The sequence below is a fragment of the Equus caballus genome, chromosome 28, assembly GCF_041296265.1.
Source record: "Equus caballus isolate H_3958 breed thoroughbred chromosome 28, TB-T2T, whole genome shotgun sequence".
Taxonomy (NCBI): domain Eukaryota; kingdom Metazoa; phylum Chordata; class Mammalia; order Perissodactyla; family Equidae; genus Equus; species Equus caballus.
In genome coordinates, this window is record NC_091711.1 from 26944490 (window position 1) to 26959665 (window position 15176).

General features: G+C 41.4%; 1 protein-coding gene across 12 annotated transcripts in view; it reads left to right on the top strand.

Annotated features, from left to right (window-relative positions):
- Window positions 1-15176, top strand: part of CFAP54 (cilia and flagella associated protein 54) — a 301315-nt gene that overhangs the window by 152163 nt on the left and 133976 nt on the right. For all 12 annotated transcript variants that reach the window (XR_011433771.1, XM_023631775.2, XM_070254526.1 and 9 more), the window contains 2 exons: window positions 2485-2590; window positions 13763-13915. Coding sequence is in view for 11 of the 12 variants with exons in the window: in XM_023631775.2 (XP_023487543.2) it covers window positions 2485-2590; window positions 13763-13915 (259 nt within the window). In the remaining variant the exon portion in view is untranslated. The remainder of the gene's footprint in view (window positions 1-2484; window positions 2591-13762; window positions 13916-15176) is intronic.

The window sequence follows — 15176 nt, forward strand, 5'->3', positions numbered from 1 at the left end:
CTGAGATGGGACAGAAAGAAGACCAGAATCCTGCAGTGTCGCAGACAAGGGGGAGGGTGAACCTAGGGGCTGCTCCTTCTGAGTGTTCTTTGGTGCTCCTTCCTCTTCTCCCCAATGTCTTACTGTTGCTGTGTCTCGAGACTCTGTTCTTGGTCCTCCTGTCTTCTCTAGCCACACGCTCTGCCTTGGTGAGTTAATTCAGTCTGTGGCTCTGAGTACTATCTTTATGATGATGACTATCGAAATTGCATCTCCAGCCTAGATATTTCTCCTGAATTCTGTGCCCCTATCAGTCAGGGTTTAATCAGAAGAGCAGAGCTAGAAAGATCTGCCTATCAATCAATCAATCAGTCAATCTATCCATCTATCAAGAATTGGCTTATGTGATTGTTGGGCCTGGCTTAGCAAGTCCAAAATCTGTAGGGTAGGCAGTCAGGATGGTGAGCAGGAAGGAACCCTACAGGTGTGGCCAGAAGCTGTTATCCATAGACAGTCAGTGAGGGAGGATCCAGTGGGAAAAGAACAGTTGTAAACCTGGGTGCTATTTGGAGTTTGGAGTCTGGAGACTGCCAGCATGTCAAGGATTCACTTGATTAGGTCACGCCCACCGAGGATAAACTCTCTAGCTAAAAGTCAGTTTATTAGGAACTTTAATTTGTGTGTGCAAAATCCCTTCACAGCAGCACCTAGATTTTTGGTGGATTGAATAACTGGGATGAGGTGTGTGAATGCTACAAAATGGTCGCCTCCCTCCCTTTCGTCCTCATAGTGTAACCTGACCAAGTTGACTCATCAAAAAACCATCTCCTGCGCAATCAATATCATCTCTTAGATGTTTCATACCCTTCTCAAATTTAGCACATCTCAAACAAACCTGTTCTGTCAAGTCTTCCCCACTTCAATTGATGACAACCTTGTTTCTCTAGCTGCTCGGATCAGACAACTTGGAGATATCCCTGACTCCTCTCTTGCCTTTGCAGTCCTCTTCAAATTGGTTACCAAATATATCAAAATATATTCAGAAGCTGACCACTTCTCACTGCCTCTACCCCTGCTGCTCTGATCCAAGCCATCGTTACATTTGCTTGGATTAATGCAATGACTTCCTAATTGGTTTTCTTGGTTCCAGCGTCCCTGAACCCCTGCCTCCAGCCTAGAGTCTGTTCTCAATGCAGCAGATAGAACGACCCTTTACAAACCTAAGTCAGACCATGTCATTCCTCCTCTTTAAACGCTGCAGTGGCTTCCCATCTGATTCAGAGTTAAAGTGAACATCCTTATCGCGGGTTTAATGCCTCGTATAACTTATTCCCCTGTGATCTCCAGTAACTCGTCTCCTGTTACTCCTCTGCAGGTTTCAGTTGCTCTGTTCTTTAAGACTTCCGGCCTCAGGGTCTTTGCATTTGCTGTTCCCTTTCTTGGAATGCTTCTACCCCAAATATCCACATTGATTTTGTCTCACCTTTTTCCGCTCTTTGCTAAATGTCACATTCTCTGTGAGGACCTTCCCCACCACCCTGTTTGAAATTATGTTCCCGTTTGCTCTATTTCTCTCTATAGCATTTATAACTCTTTAATACACTCCATAATGTACTCTTCCATTTTGTTTATTGTCTCTCTACTTCCACTAGAATAAATTCCGTAAGAATAGGAATTCTTGTTTACTTTGTTCTCTGCCGTATCATTCTTGAGCTTGGAGCAGTGCCTGCCACATGATACATATTCAGTAAAGATTGTTTACTGAAGCTGGAGAGGTGGGAAGGACTGGTCAAGTAGGACACTCTTAGGCTGCAGGAAGGAATTTGCGTTTTATTAGAATGTGTTTACATCTCATTGTGGAAGCACCTGCAAGAGACGATAAAGAAGCAGCATCTACATCAGCCTGGGGTTCAAGGGGGGCTCCATTTTGGGCAATAGGTTCGTTCAAGGAGTGGGAGTGGAGAAACAGAAAGAAGAGCATCTTAGACCTTTTAAAAGAATTTCCTTCTGGCTGAAAATGCTGTTTTCAGCTATTTTATAATTTTAGGACTCAACTGTCTGTTGGAAAGTAAATTTTTAAAATACTACAGAAGTTAGTTCTGAAAAACCTCACCAGGGAAGTTTAAATTGCACTAATTAGGAGTAGGGTAGAAAAATCTGCCACTGGAAAAGCAGCCTATATTTTAAATATGTTTCACTTACATAATGGAAGATATATTTAGACTAGCAAGTTTATAGAATATCAGAAAATCAAATTCTAATTGCTCTACATAATGTGCATAATGCCCTTCCAGCTGTGTTGTATAAAAGAAATATGAAAAATTAGGTAGCCACTTTTTTCTCTAAAGTTCTCGTGATTGAAGGCTGCTCTGCTAGCAATTTATTCATAGCATCCTTTTGTATCTATTCTTTTGACAAATGAGAAATAAGATAAACATTTCAAGTAAACTAAATTTTTGGCTATAAATACCTGAGTAATATTTGTTTTCATCTTTCCTTTGTAAGATAACCTGCCGAAATTTCATTGGGAAGCAGCTCGAGATTAATCCAGCCCCTGTAGTGACAGATAGATGGAACTCCACGGATTTCCTAAGAAAGCTTATCTATTCAGGTCAGAAACAATTTTAGCTTGAAATTCTTTTAAAGCAAGGTTTGCTGTTGTGTTCTGCATGTCAAATCTCCCATAATTAAAATGTTTGCAAAATCTCTTTTGCAGGTTTATTTGACTGAAAATAATCCATTTGATTTTTACTGTCTTATGTTGCTAAAATTGTCATTTAAGGGAAATTAAAGCACGTCTTTATTAATTTAATCTGTAAATTAAAGAAGGCAAATAAAAGAAGGAGAAAGGAAATTAATGAGAAAAAATAAAGATGGAAAAAGACTGTTTGTACAGTTTCCCTGTTTTTATCTTTCTTGGGAACTCTTCAGATTGACCTTTTGCTATTTTCTTAGTTCTGTCTTGACTCCCATGATAACTTCCACTTCCATAATCAATACAGATTGTTCTCATATTGGCTTTAACACGGTGAAGTTGTCAGTCTTTCAACAAGAGTGCAGGAGAAGATTTGGGAAGGTCATGACCCCTTTGCTTTTAGCTAATGAGCCCTCTTGGAATATTTTGGCAGTGCAGCCAGAGGGAATGAGGAAATGGAAAAAGATGAAAATGGAAATAATGCCTTTTCTCAATTGCACTTTTCTTGTGTGTGTTTCTCGTACAAGAAAGAAATGCAAGTCTTCCCCTTGAAGTGTTAGGATCCTTTCATTTATCTATTCATTTTATGTATGTATGTGTGTATGTATGTAATCTTTCATTCATTCATTCATTTGAGTCAGTCAGGCAGCTGTTCAGTCATTCAGCAAACATTTACTGAGTAACACTTGTTAAGTGCTGTCTTGGGTACTGAGAAAACAAAGATGAATGAGACTAAAGATTTGTTATCTAGGAGTTTACAACTCATTGAAGGAGACTGATAAATAAACCAGAGATTATAGGATAGAGTGATAAGATCTGTAACATTATGACTACTGCTGCTGTAAACAATAATAGTTAACAACTAGCATCGCTTTTGAGAGACTGCAAGTAATTTAGTGGGGCTAAGGTAAAAGGAAAGGCAAAAGCTGAGGTTGGAAAGGTTGGCAGGAGTTAGATAATTAAGGGTCTTAGAAGGCAGGATAAAGAGATTCAGATTTATCTGGAGAGCTGAGGGGAGCTAGTTAAAAGGATTTAAAGAAGGAAGTGAAATGATCCTATTTATGTTCTTGAAAGAACCTTCAGCAGCAGTATGGGGAATCGATTGAAAGGAGACCGCATGGAAACAGGGGAGCAGCTCCTCCTGACTTGTGTATTACAGACAGGATGAGGGCCTGGACTTAGGTGGTGGGAACAGAGGAGTGGACGGATGGGAGAGAAAGGCTGAAGCCCACAGGACTGTGTTCTGTGCTGGGTAGATGAGGAAGGGAGGAGTCCAAGTTGCATTGATTTCTGGCTTGGGTGGCTAGATGGATGTGGTGTCTTCACCCTACAGGAAAATGGAAGGGAGGGGCAGATCAGAGGAGAAGGTTACCTGGGAGTTACTGCGTTCGAGTTCCCTGGATGATCGCTAAGTGGAATGAGCTGGTATATAGTAGGATATACTTGTGAGGCACTCAGCAGAGATTTGTATTTCAGTCATCAATATATTGGTAGTGGTTGAAATCAGGGGCTTGTATGAAGTCACCCAGGGAGGGTTTTGTGGAGTGTAGACCTGAGGATGGCCTCACCTTGGAAGCCATATCAGTCAATATGAACTAGGCCGTGCAGCAGTAACAAGCCATCCCCAAATCCCATTGCCTTGACGTGAGGGCAAATCTGGTTTTTCCCAGTGCTACTGTGTTAAATGAGGTTGACTGCTAAGCTGCTGTTCATTGTGGGTTGATGGAATCTCCATCTTGACACAGGCTTCCATGATTGTTTCCAAGGCAAGAAACAGGACACTGATTTACCCTCTAGGAAGCCTTACTGAGAGGCATGTTGTAAATGGTTAAGAGCACAACCTTTGAATCCAGACTACATATGCACATACTAGAGGCTTTATGCTAAAGGGTCTACATGGATTGTCTCATTTAATTATTATAACAGCCCAATAATAGAATTGTTATTATGCATTGGACGGTAGGCACTCATAAGTGCATTGTGAATTTTAGCTTACAATCACCTAATGAGGTAGGTTTGTTATTGTCTCCATTGTTCAGGCAGGAAAAAGAATGTATTTTATATTCTTTTTTATATTTTATAATTTTATATTCATGATATATATAAATTATGCACTGGCTTTTAAAGCTGCTATTTGAAAGTGACACTATCCCTTCTGCTGACATTTCATTGGCCAAAGTCACATGACCACATCTAAGTGAAAAGGGGTAGGGAAGTGTGATCCTACTTTGTGCCCTGAGGATAAAGAGGCAGAATATGTGAAGAGCTGTCATGATTGTCACAGGAGCAAACAGAGGAAGAGCAGAATCTGAAAGAGATTGGGAGTGGTCGAAGGGCTGAGAGGTACAGCACATGATGGGTAGAAACAAGGCCGAGACAAGAGAGACATTGAGGAAGATGAGACAGTCAACAGTCAGAGAGGTCATGTAAGATGAGGACCGATTGTCTATTGTATTTGGGAGGTCATTGTCATTGCCCTTTTTGCTGTGACACCCTCTCCTTCAGGCCTTACTCTAGCTGTTTTCCCCTTCCTGGAATGCTCCTCGCGCATCCGGGCGTCTGTATGATATGCTTCTCCCTCACCTCCCTTAAGTCTTTGTGTACATCTCATCTGTTTCAGGAGGCTTACTCTGACCATTCTGTTTAAAACTGCACCCTGCCTGCCTCCTCCAGTTCCCCTTTACTCTGCTAAATGTTTTCTTTTTTCTGAATCACTTACCACCGTCTGTCATATTGTATAACTTAGTTCTTTACTGTATTTATTGATTACTAGTCTGTCTCCTCTGATACAACATAAGCTCTCCAAGGGCAAGGATCCTTGTTTTGTTCAATGATATTTTTGAAATGAACTTCGTCAGTGTCTGATACATAGTAGGAACTCACTATCTATTTGTCAAATAAGTGACTTTGTGACCTTAACAAGAGTAGCTTCAAAGAAATGGTGGGGAGGGGAGTAGAAGTATTTTGAGCGGTGTGTGCGATTGTGCTGAACTGTGCCCACACAGAGTCGTGGAACAGAGAATAGCCTTTCAGAAAGCTTAGCAGAGACAAGAGAGAGAGAGGCAGAGGCAGCTAGAAGGAAATGTGGAGCTGAGGAGAGATCCAGGGGCTTTGTTTTGTTTGTCTGTTTTTAATAGAAGAAAAGGAGCCTCTTCCTATATTAAATGGAAGGAGCCAGTAGAGAGGGAGTGCTTAGAGACAGGAGAGAAAGATATTTGGTAGGGCAAAGAAATTGAGGAGAAACCAGGCAGAGAATGGGATCCAGGGGAATTAGCCTTAGAGAGGAGGATGGAACACCCCCGCTGCTAGGGCAGAAAGGAAGGAGCAGACAATAGGCCCAAGTGCAGGCAAGTTTGTAGGTGGTAAAGGTAGAAGTTGAAGGCGTTCTCGTTGCATGCTGGAGATTTTCTTAATAAAGCAGGGGGTGGAGAGCATAGCCAAGCTTGACAGTGTAGGAGATTTCAGGAGGGATGGAAAGAGTGGACTGGCCACTGAGGAAAATGAGAGAAGGGAAGATAGAAGGGCTTCAGAGCAGTGTAGAGGGCACCACTGAGTGAGGTTGGTGACCATGAACTTGCCAATGATAAATCAAATTATCCCATCATATTCAGTAAACAATGGGAGGACTGCCTTCCTGTGGTCAATCACATGTGACTAGTCCCAATCAAGAGTGTGATTCTTCCTGGGTGTGTTTTCCTTTTCTTGATCTCGTCTGTCAAACCTCTGGAGATCCCCCAATTTGGGATCTGTAACTCAGAATGTGATATATATTATACCCTCCATCCTAAACAAGGCTGGGAAGAAATGCGAGAAAATGTATCAAAAATGCTTACTATCAAAATGATGAGTAGCATCTAAGGGATGGGAAAAACATACCTAGCAAAATTCTAGACGTGTGTGACCGATAGATGCTTATTGATGAAGGGTGCAATATGGCAGAAAAGTACTTGGGTTGCCTGTTGTTAAAGTTACATTTGGACAGGCAAGGTGGTGAGTGGTGGGACAGAAAGGAAGGGAGGTGGAATCATGCAATAGTGATCCTTTGGGTTGATTCTCAACAGTGGTGGAAGTTCAGCCAGTTTGAGCAATGATTAGAGTGGGAATATTTGAATGGATAAAGTCTAAAATATATTGTAATGGCAGTAATAATTAATTCAGCCAGGCACTTTATTTAGCACCTTATAACCATTAGCTTCTTTACATTTTATAGTATTAGGAGGTAGATATTGTCATGCTTACATTACAGATGAGAAAATCAAACGTCACTAGTAAGTAGTGGAACTGTGATTCAGACTCTGTTTGATTGCTCCACCCAAGTGTGCTTCACTGAGCTATCAGGCCTGTTCACCATTTGGCCCTTCCAGCTTAGACTCTGCCTTAATTCACAGCACTCGAGAAAAAATTTGCTATGTATCAGTGGTCTTGGGGAGACAGATACTTTATTCTGACTTATTGTGTTGGCATGGTAATTTTTAGATGATCCTGTTACTAATTATAGGTTTTACATTGAGCCATTATCATTAAAATCTTGGCATCCAACTTAGAGCTCTTTATAAGACTCCAGGACCTCTGTGACTAGGAGCGTACTTTGGCTGACACTTTTGAGCTTATTTGGCAAACTTTTAGGATGCTAAGTTGTTTTCAATATACTGAACTCAGAACATTAACATGTTTATGAGCATGTTGGATCTTATGCATGTCACCATGACATGTTTGCAGTTCTTTTAAAAGACCACGTGTATTCCCCATGGTTTCCACACCAGATTACTGCTTTAGAACATCGTAAATTTTCTTTTGGCATTTGGTGATAATCCTTGAACATTTAATTCTTCAGAACAGATATTGTAATGCCCCAGTGCCTAGGAACATTTGGTGTTCTCATTATTTGAAAGCATTCTATTCTCCCTCTAACTATTTAATAATGCATATGTAATTTGATAAGGTCTCTGTAGGATTTGGAGAAGTGAGAATACCTCACTTTACAGATTACTTTTTGTCTGGATGAGTAACCTGCCTGCTTGTCAGGCTTCATAGGGGAGAGAACTCTATGGATATGCCTTTTATTGCAGCCACTTTTGCTTTCTGTCTGAGTTCTCTTTCTTCAGTTTTGACCTGATTGGTATTTAAGCTCTTGAGAGGGTTATTCAGTCTTTAGCTATGTTGGAGTTTATAACTCTTTGGCAGATGTGCTTTATTACCACCACTGGGCACTTGGATTGATGTGACCAAGTGTGTAGAAGGCAGCCCAAATTTCCTGTCACTCCTGGGAAGCCTTCATTGGTGGACCCATCTCTCAGGAGTCATTGGCCTTTCAGTTCTAATGTCTACATTGGTACAATGAGAGACATAGTAACTTCTTTTTTCTCCCCTTCCTCCTCCTTCCCTCCTCCTCCTCTTCTTCTGACCTATTTCAAACCATTGAGGCTATTAGTGCCTTTGAAAGAGCTTCTTGAATTATCCATGGAAGTTTTCAGAGAGGAACCCCCTTGAGGCAGAGATGTCAGGGTAAGGCCTCCAAAGCTAATGATATTTCCTCATTGCTTTGCATCATTTATCTCATGTAGACAGCCGCAAAAATACCAACAGAACTCTAATTAGACCACAAGAAAAAAGTTTGCTAGGGCTTGAAAAAGGTAAAAAAAGAAAGTGAAATATAGTTTAGGACAAAAACAAAGAGGAATAACATATAAGCAGATATTTGATAAAAGTAGCAGGGTGATTTTATTCAGACTCTATGTCTTAAAGATGACAAATAGCTCCCCTTCCTCCTGTCTCCATTATTGCCCCCCATCGCTGGCGTGCCTTTGTGGTTTTTATTCTAGAATGTAAGCTCTGTGAGAGCAGGGAGTGTGTCTGTTCTGTTCACCTGTATCTCTTTAGTGCCTAGCATGGTGCCTCATACTGGTAGGTGCTTAATATATATTTTAAGAATATACAACTAATGGTCAATCTGTGAGCCTCCATCTATTGAAAACCTCCTCCATGCCAGGCACTGTGCTGGACACTTCACCCACGGTCCCAAACAATTGCCCTCAGAGGTAAATATTATCATCCCAATTTTAACAGATATTTAAAATTAAGGCCTAGAGAAAGTAACTTTCTCCAAATATTAATATGTAAGGGCTTCCAGCTTCCCCCTTTTCCTTTGCTCACTTAACTTCTTTCCCTGATCTCACTCTCTAAGGAGAAAAAGATGAAAGTCAAGCTCATGAATTCTTGCAAGAAAAAACAGAGCAGAAATCTATAATCTTCAGGATGTTATGCATAAGGAGGAGCAGGGATGTGCTTTCTCGGGGAATCATGCAGGGCTGGGTATGGCTTAGAGGAGAGGGGAATTGAGGGAGCAAGGTGGTGGAGACAGATTGGAGTGGACAAGAGAGTGAAATTGGTAGGGCAGAGCAGTGAGAGCTCCCGGGGAGTTAATAAGAGCCACTGTGGCCCAAGTATCTGACGCTCTTTAAATGTGTGATGGTGAAGTGTGTCAAGAGTGAGTGTGCTGGAGGGGCAAGTGCATCTCTTAATGTGGCCATGTTCCTGGTTTGACTAGAACCTCTAAGATTTCTGGACATTAGGGTATAATGAAAGATGTTGTCTCTATGGCCATAGAGTGTAACCATGTTACTAATTCCATCAGGACCTCCCTGGGCTCACAAGGACCCCAGGCTTCTTCTCTTTGACTTTTCTTGAGCTTATTCCTGTCCTGTTCTCAAAGTGTCTCTGTGCCTAAATTAGCAGGCCTTAAATCTGGCTCGTTGTCTGTTACCCAAGATCTGATGCTCTTTGGCAAACTGTCTGGGAAAGTCCCTGAACTTGAGCATTGTTTCTCTCTCTTATCTCTTATATGGGCTTAAAACAAGTTGTTGTCCCTCAAGTTTACTTTTCCTCCTTTGTAAAATGTGAGTGATATCTACCCTCACTAGTTTGTAAGGTGCTGTGAGGATCGATTGAGATTAAGATCTATAGAAATGATTATTAGTAAAGTTTATCCCAGCCATTTAGCTTTGCCATTCATTCATTTAATGTATATTTATTGAGCACATACCATGTAACAGGCAGTTTCATAGGTCTGGGGTTATAGCAGTGGACAAAATGGACAAAAATCCCTGCCCTTGTGGAACTTACATTCTAGTGGGAGGAGACAATCCATAAACAAGTAAAACACATAGTGTGTCAGAAGATGGTAAGCGCTACGGAACAGAGAGAAGTCGGGAGGGGGGAGTGTTACAGTTTTAAATAGAATGATCAAGGAAGGCCTCCTCAGAAGTTACCAGTTAAGCAAGAATCTTAAGGAGCTGAGGAAGCAAGACATGGGGCTATTTGAGGGAAGAATGTTCTGGACCAACAAGAATTGCTAGTGGCAAGACCCTGAGGTGGAAGTATGCCTGGTGTGGGAGGGAGTGAGCGGGAGAATAGTAAGAGAGGGGCTCAGAGCGGTCATGGGGCGCCAGTTCATGTAGGGCCTTACAGGTCTTTTCAGGGCTTTGGTGTTTGCTCTAGGTGATGAGGGCACCAATGGAGGGTCTTGGGCAGAGGTGTGGCATGAGATAACTTAATTTTAAAAGGAGCCCCCTGGTTCCTGTGTTAAGAGCACATAGTAGGAGTGGAAAGAGTGGAAACAGGGTGACTGGTTAGGAGGGTGACTGCAGTAATTCTAAAGGAGATGATGAAGTCTTAGAACATAGTGGAAGGGATACTGGATATTTTTGAAGGAGGAGCATATAGGATTTGCTGTAAATTTGATTTGGGGCATGAGAGAAGAAGAGGAGTCAAGGACGATTTCAGCTTTTGGCATGAGCAACTGGAAAAATGGAACCACCCTTTAATAAGATGGGGAAAGACTATGGGAGGAACAGGTTTAGGAAGAAAGATTAGGAAATCAATTGCGAACCTGTTAAATTTGAGATGTCTATTGGATGCACAGCAGAGTAGACCTTTGGATAAAAGAGTCTGGACTTCAGGAGAGTTGGGGCCAGAGATATAAATTTGGGTGCCACCAGCATATAGATGATCTTTAAAACTATGAGACTAGATGAAATCATCAAGGGGGTGAGTATAAATTAAGAATAAAAGAGAGGCAGCCTAAGGATTGAGACCTGGGGTTTTCCAGTATTAGGAGGTAGGGTTGATGAGGATGAATTAGCAAAGAGGACTAAGAAGGAGTGATCAGTGAGGTTGGAAAAGGACTTTTAAGCCAAAGAAGGAAGTATTTGAAGGAGGAGGGAGTTATTAACTGGGTCAAATGCTGCTGAAAATTTAAGTGAGATAAAGTCTAAAAACTGAACACTAGATTTAGCCACATGAAGATCCTTGGGGTGGAATGATGGGGGAAAACCTGATCTAAGTGGGTTCACGAGAGAATGAGAAACAATGAATATAGAATTTTTTGGAGTTTTGCTGTAAAATGGAGCAGAGAAATAGGATGGTAGCTTGAGGGGAAGAAGGGTCAAAAGAAAGATTTCTAAATTTTTTTCTTTTTTAGAAATTTAAATATAGTCACCATGCTGTGCATTACAGCCCCAGAACTTATTTACCTTATAACTGGAAGATTGTACCTTTTGCCCAATTTTACCCATTTTACCTACCCCCCCACACCTCATCTCTGGCAACTACCAATCTGTTCTCTGTTTCTATGAGTTTGATTTTTTTAGATTCCACATGTAAGTGAGATCATATAGTTTTTGTCTTTGTCTGACCTATATTTCTTAGCATAACGCCCACAAGGTCCATCGATGTTGTTGCAAAAGGCAGGATTTCCTTCTTTTTTAATGGCTGAATTATATTCCATTGTATGTATATACCATATTTTCTTTATCCGTTCATCTGCTGATGGACACGTAGGTTGTTTCCATGTCTTGGCTATTGTGAATAATGCTGCAGGGCCAGCCTGGTGGCGCAGTGGTTACGTTTACACATTCTGCTTCAGCGGCCTGGGGTTCACCGGTTCGGATCCCAGGTGCGGACATGGCACCACTTGGCAAACCATGCTGTGGTAGGCATCCCACATATAAAGTAGAGGAAGATGGGCACGGATGTTAGCTCAGGGCCAGTATTCCTCAAAAAAAGAGGAGGATTGGAAGCACCTGTTAGCTCAGGGCTACTCTTCCTCAAAAAAAAAAAAAACAAAAAAACTGCTGCTGTGAACGTAGAGTTTTTTTAAATTTAAAACTTTTTTAAAGATAGGAGAAAAACAGCAAAATATTCTGTTAGGAATGATTCAGCAGAGGGAGAAATTGATGATTTGGAGAGGGAGAGAACTGCTGGACAGATGCCCTTCAGGTGTAGATGGGGCACAGGTGCTGGGGGCTGGGTGGATATGGTGGTGAGACTTGCAGAAACTCTCCGTGGATTGCTCCAGTTTTTTTCCAATGAGGTAGGAAGCAAGTTCATTGGCCTTGAAAAGATGGAAAAGAGGTAATTCCCACCCCCTTTTTTTCTTTACCTCGCAGCCAATTAACCACTTTCCTGTTACCTGTAACATTGGAGCATTCCCTGTGTCCCTCCCTCGTTCCCACTGCTACTACCTTCGTTGGGTTCAAATCACACAATGTTGGTGGTGTTGTAGCCTCACAGTCTCTCAGCCACCAACCTCTTTCTATTGCAGTCTGCTGTGTATACCACTGTCGTCTAACTCTTCCTAAAGCTCCAACCTCTTTCTATTGCAGTCTGCTGTGTATACAACTGTCAGCTAACTCTTCCTAAAGTTCCAACCTCTTTCTCTCAGAGTTCTGCTCAAACCCTTCCTTGGCTCCTCATTAAAGACGATGAAGGCCACTTACTCAGTGAGAGCTTCAGGCCTGTGGCACACCCTTCTTTGTTCAAAGGACTGGCCATGTCATCTTACTGTGCGCTGAGTCCCCACTCCTCTTCGTGCTTCCATACCTCTCCTTGCACAAACTAGTTCTGTGACCCAAGGGAAGCTACGAGACTTCCCTTTGCCTTATTTTCGTCATCTGTAAAGTCAGGATATAATGGTACGTACTTCTTGTGGTGGTTGTTACAATTCGACAAGGTTATCACAATAAATTATTTAGAATAGTTCCTGGCATAGTGTAAGCTCAGTCAACTTCAACTGTTCCTATTGTAACTATCTGAAACCCCTTCCTTCTTTCTTCCTACTCAAATCTTCCCTATCCTCTAAGACACGGCTGACATATCTTCTCTCCCACGAAGTCTTTCCTGCTCATCTTTCCCTCTCTTCACTGATCTCTCTCTTCTCTCCTTCCCTCATTTTAGCATGTAACCAGATACTCTCTCTAACTGTGACGTTAATGCTCCAGGGCAGGATGCTTCATTTCTTCAGCTAGACTGTGAACTCTCCAGGGCGAAGGTCGTGTCATACCTCTTAACCTCTTCCAGCCCCATACTGTCCAGACCTCAGATTTTACAGGGGCCATTCGACCTGTTGAACTTGTTGAAGAAGTAAATCCCTTTGATATTCAGTTGGAAGCCTGTGACTCTCCTTTCTCGCCTGCCTGCTTTATAGTGTGTGCCCCAAACCTGCAGCCTAATTCCTGGACCTCCACTTCCTCTCCAGAGACCTCACAACAACTCTGCCACTATCTTCCCTTTCCAGCCACTTTTCAGGACTGTGTTTCAGTTCCACACCCCTTATGACCCCATCTTCCTTTCCTCTGCATCCTCCAATGTTAGAAACCTGTCTTTGCCTTCTCCTCAGAGGGCAGTTGCCCATCTCCAAGCTTCTTTGTTTCCTCCTTTCGTCTCTTTCCTAAGGCACCTTTGCTTTGAAGAGGCTGCTGGAAAGGTGTAGATTATTTCATCTTTTATGATCAGCAAAAGAAAAGGTAGGAGCCTTCGTAAGGAAAATTGGCAAGATCTAAAGTTATTTGCATTTCATAAGAATCAAAAGTTTTCTAGATTTTTTCCTTTTTTTTTTTAAAGAACTGTCAGATATGCCAAAAAAACACAAAATTTTGATCTGAACATTGAAACACCTGCTGCACACTTGGGGGCTTTGAATTTAGCAGCTTTAGTTGGGGACCAAGAAATTCTCTGAATTAGGAAGTCTTTGCTACTAGTTGGCTTGCGGCAGCGTTTCATCCCCAGCGTTCCTCTCCCCTCTCCTTTCAGAATACAACCACGCCAAAGAGCTCGTCTGTGTGCCTGTGGATGTGACAGACACTTTGAGATGTTTTAGAGAGACCTTGGAAAAATCCAAATATCATAACAGATCAATCCGACACAGCAGAAAGTTGCTTTCGTTATTTCTCGCACAGACACAAGGTAAAATACTTGCTCTGTATCCTTTTTTATTTATGTGGAGTTGCCACCCTGTGGATCTACCATATTCTGCCATAGGCTCCTCCTTTGCCCACTTACATGGCCACTCCCAGCCGCCTTTCACTTTCTTCTTTTTGTCTAGTGGGTCACATCTTCTCTCTCCCTCTCACACTTTTTTCCACCCAAGGCACCATCTCACTCATCTGCTTTTATGCTTTCTCTAAAACTACTATATTCCCTTGAGTAGAGTAGATACAAAAACAATATTTGTTCATTTTTTGATTCTGTACATCTACGCTCTTACCGTTTTCTTTGCAAGTATAGTCTTGTTTTATTTTCATAAGTAGAGGAGTCGATTCATACTGAACTAACTAGAACTTTTTACCAAAACGCTACTTTATCAATGTCAAAGAAATGGATGCATTTTAATATAAGCATCAACAAGATTTCTTATTAATACCATAGATTTTGATCTTAGAGAGTCCTTTTAGCTTAAAACAAGATGTTCACTCTCATTGGTTATATTACATTTATCTGTTTTCTCCCTTCTCAACATCTCTTGATCTGGTAACTCAGTCAAAAGCAGAGCTGGGAGCAGTGAAGTGGTAACCTCAGAGAGGGAGCGTGTACTCAAACTTAGGCTGGGAAAAAGCCTGAATTTATCTATACTTAGGTTATTTAAAAGTTGTTCAAATCCTAATTTATGTTTATGATCCTTGCTGTTCAAATTTATCACAATAATAAAAATTAGCTTAAAGAATAAACTTAAGAGACAACATAATTATATTTTAAAGTTATTAAAAATAGATTTAAACTTATACCTAAGATGTTAATGTTCATGGAACTGATCTTGTAGAAATTTGACCAAGTTTTTCTTACAACCGCTGACAGAAGTTTGATTTATGCGTGGATATATGTATGTATGTATTTGTTGTGGCTGCTCCCTGCCCCCCACCAAAAAAGAGCACTTGCCATGACAGGTACCCACAGTCTTTGGTTGTATTGTCTGCAGACTCACATTCAATTAGCCCTCCAGAGCATGTTTGAATTTCTTTCAATTATGGCATACGTTAATAATGGTTAAGGGCATGAATAAAAAAATCAATTACAGTCCTGAAGAATGGGTTACACTAACTCACTGTAAATCTCACCTGGTACAGAATACTCTCAGCAGTTTATTCCCAGTCCTCGGGCCGGGGACTTCAAAATCCATGTTAGCTTCTCTTTCTTTGCAGCTTTTGACTGCTTCCTCTAGAATATTTTT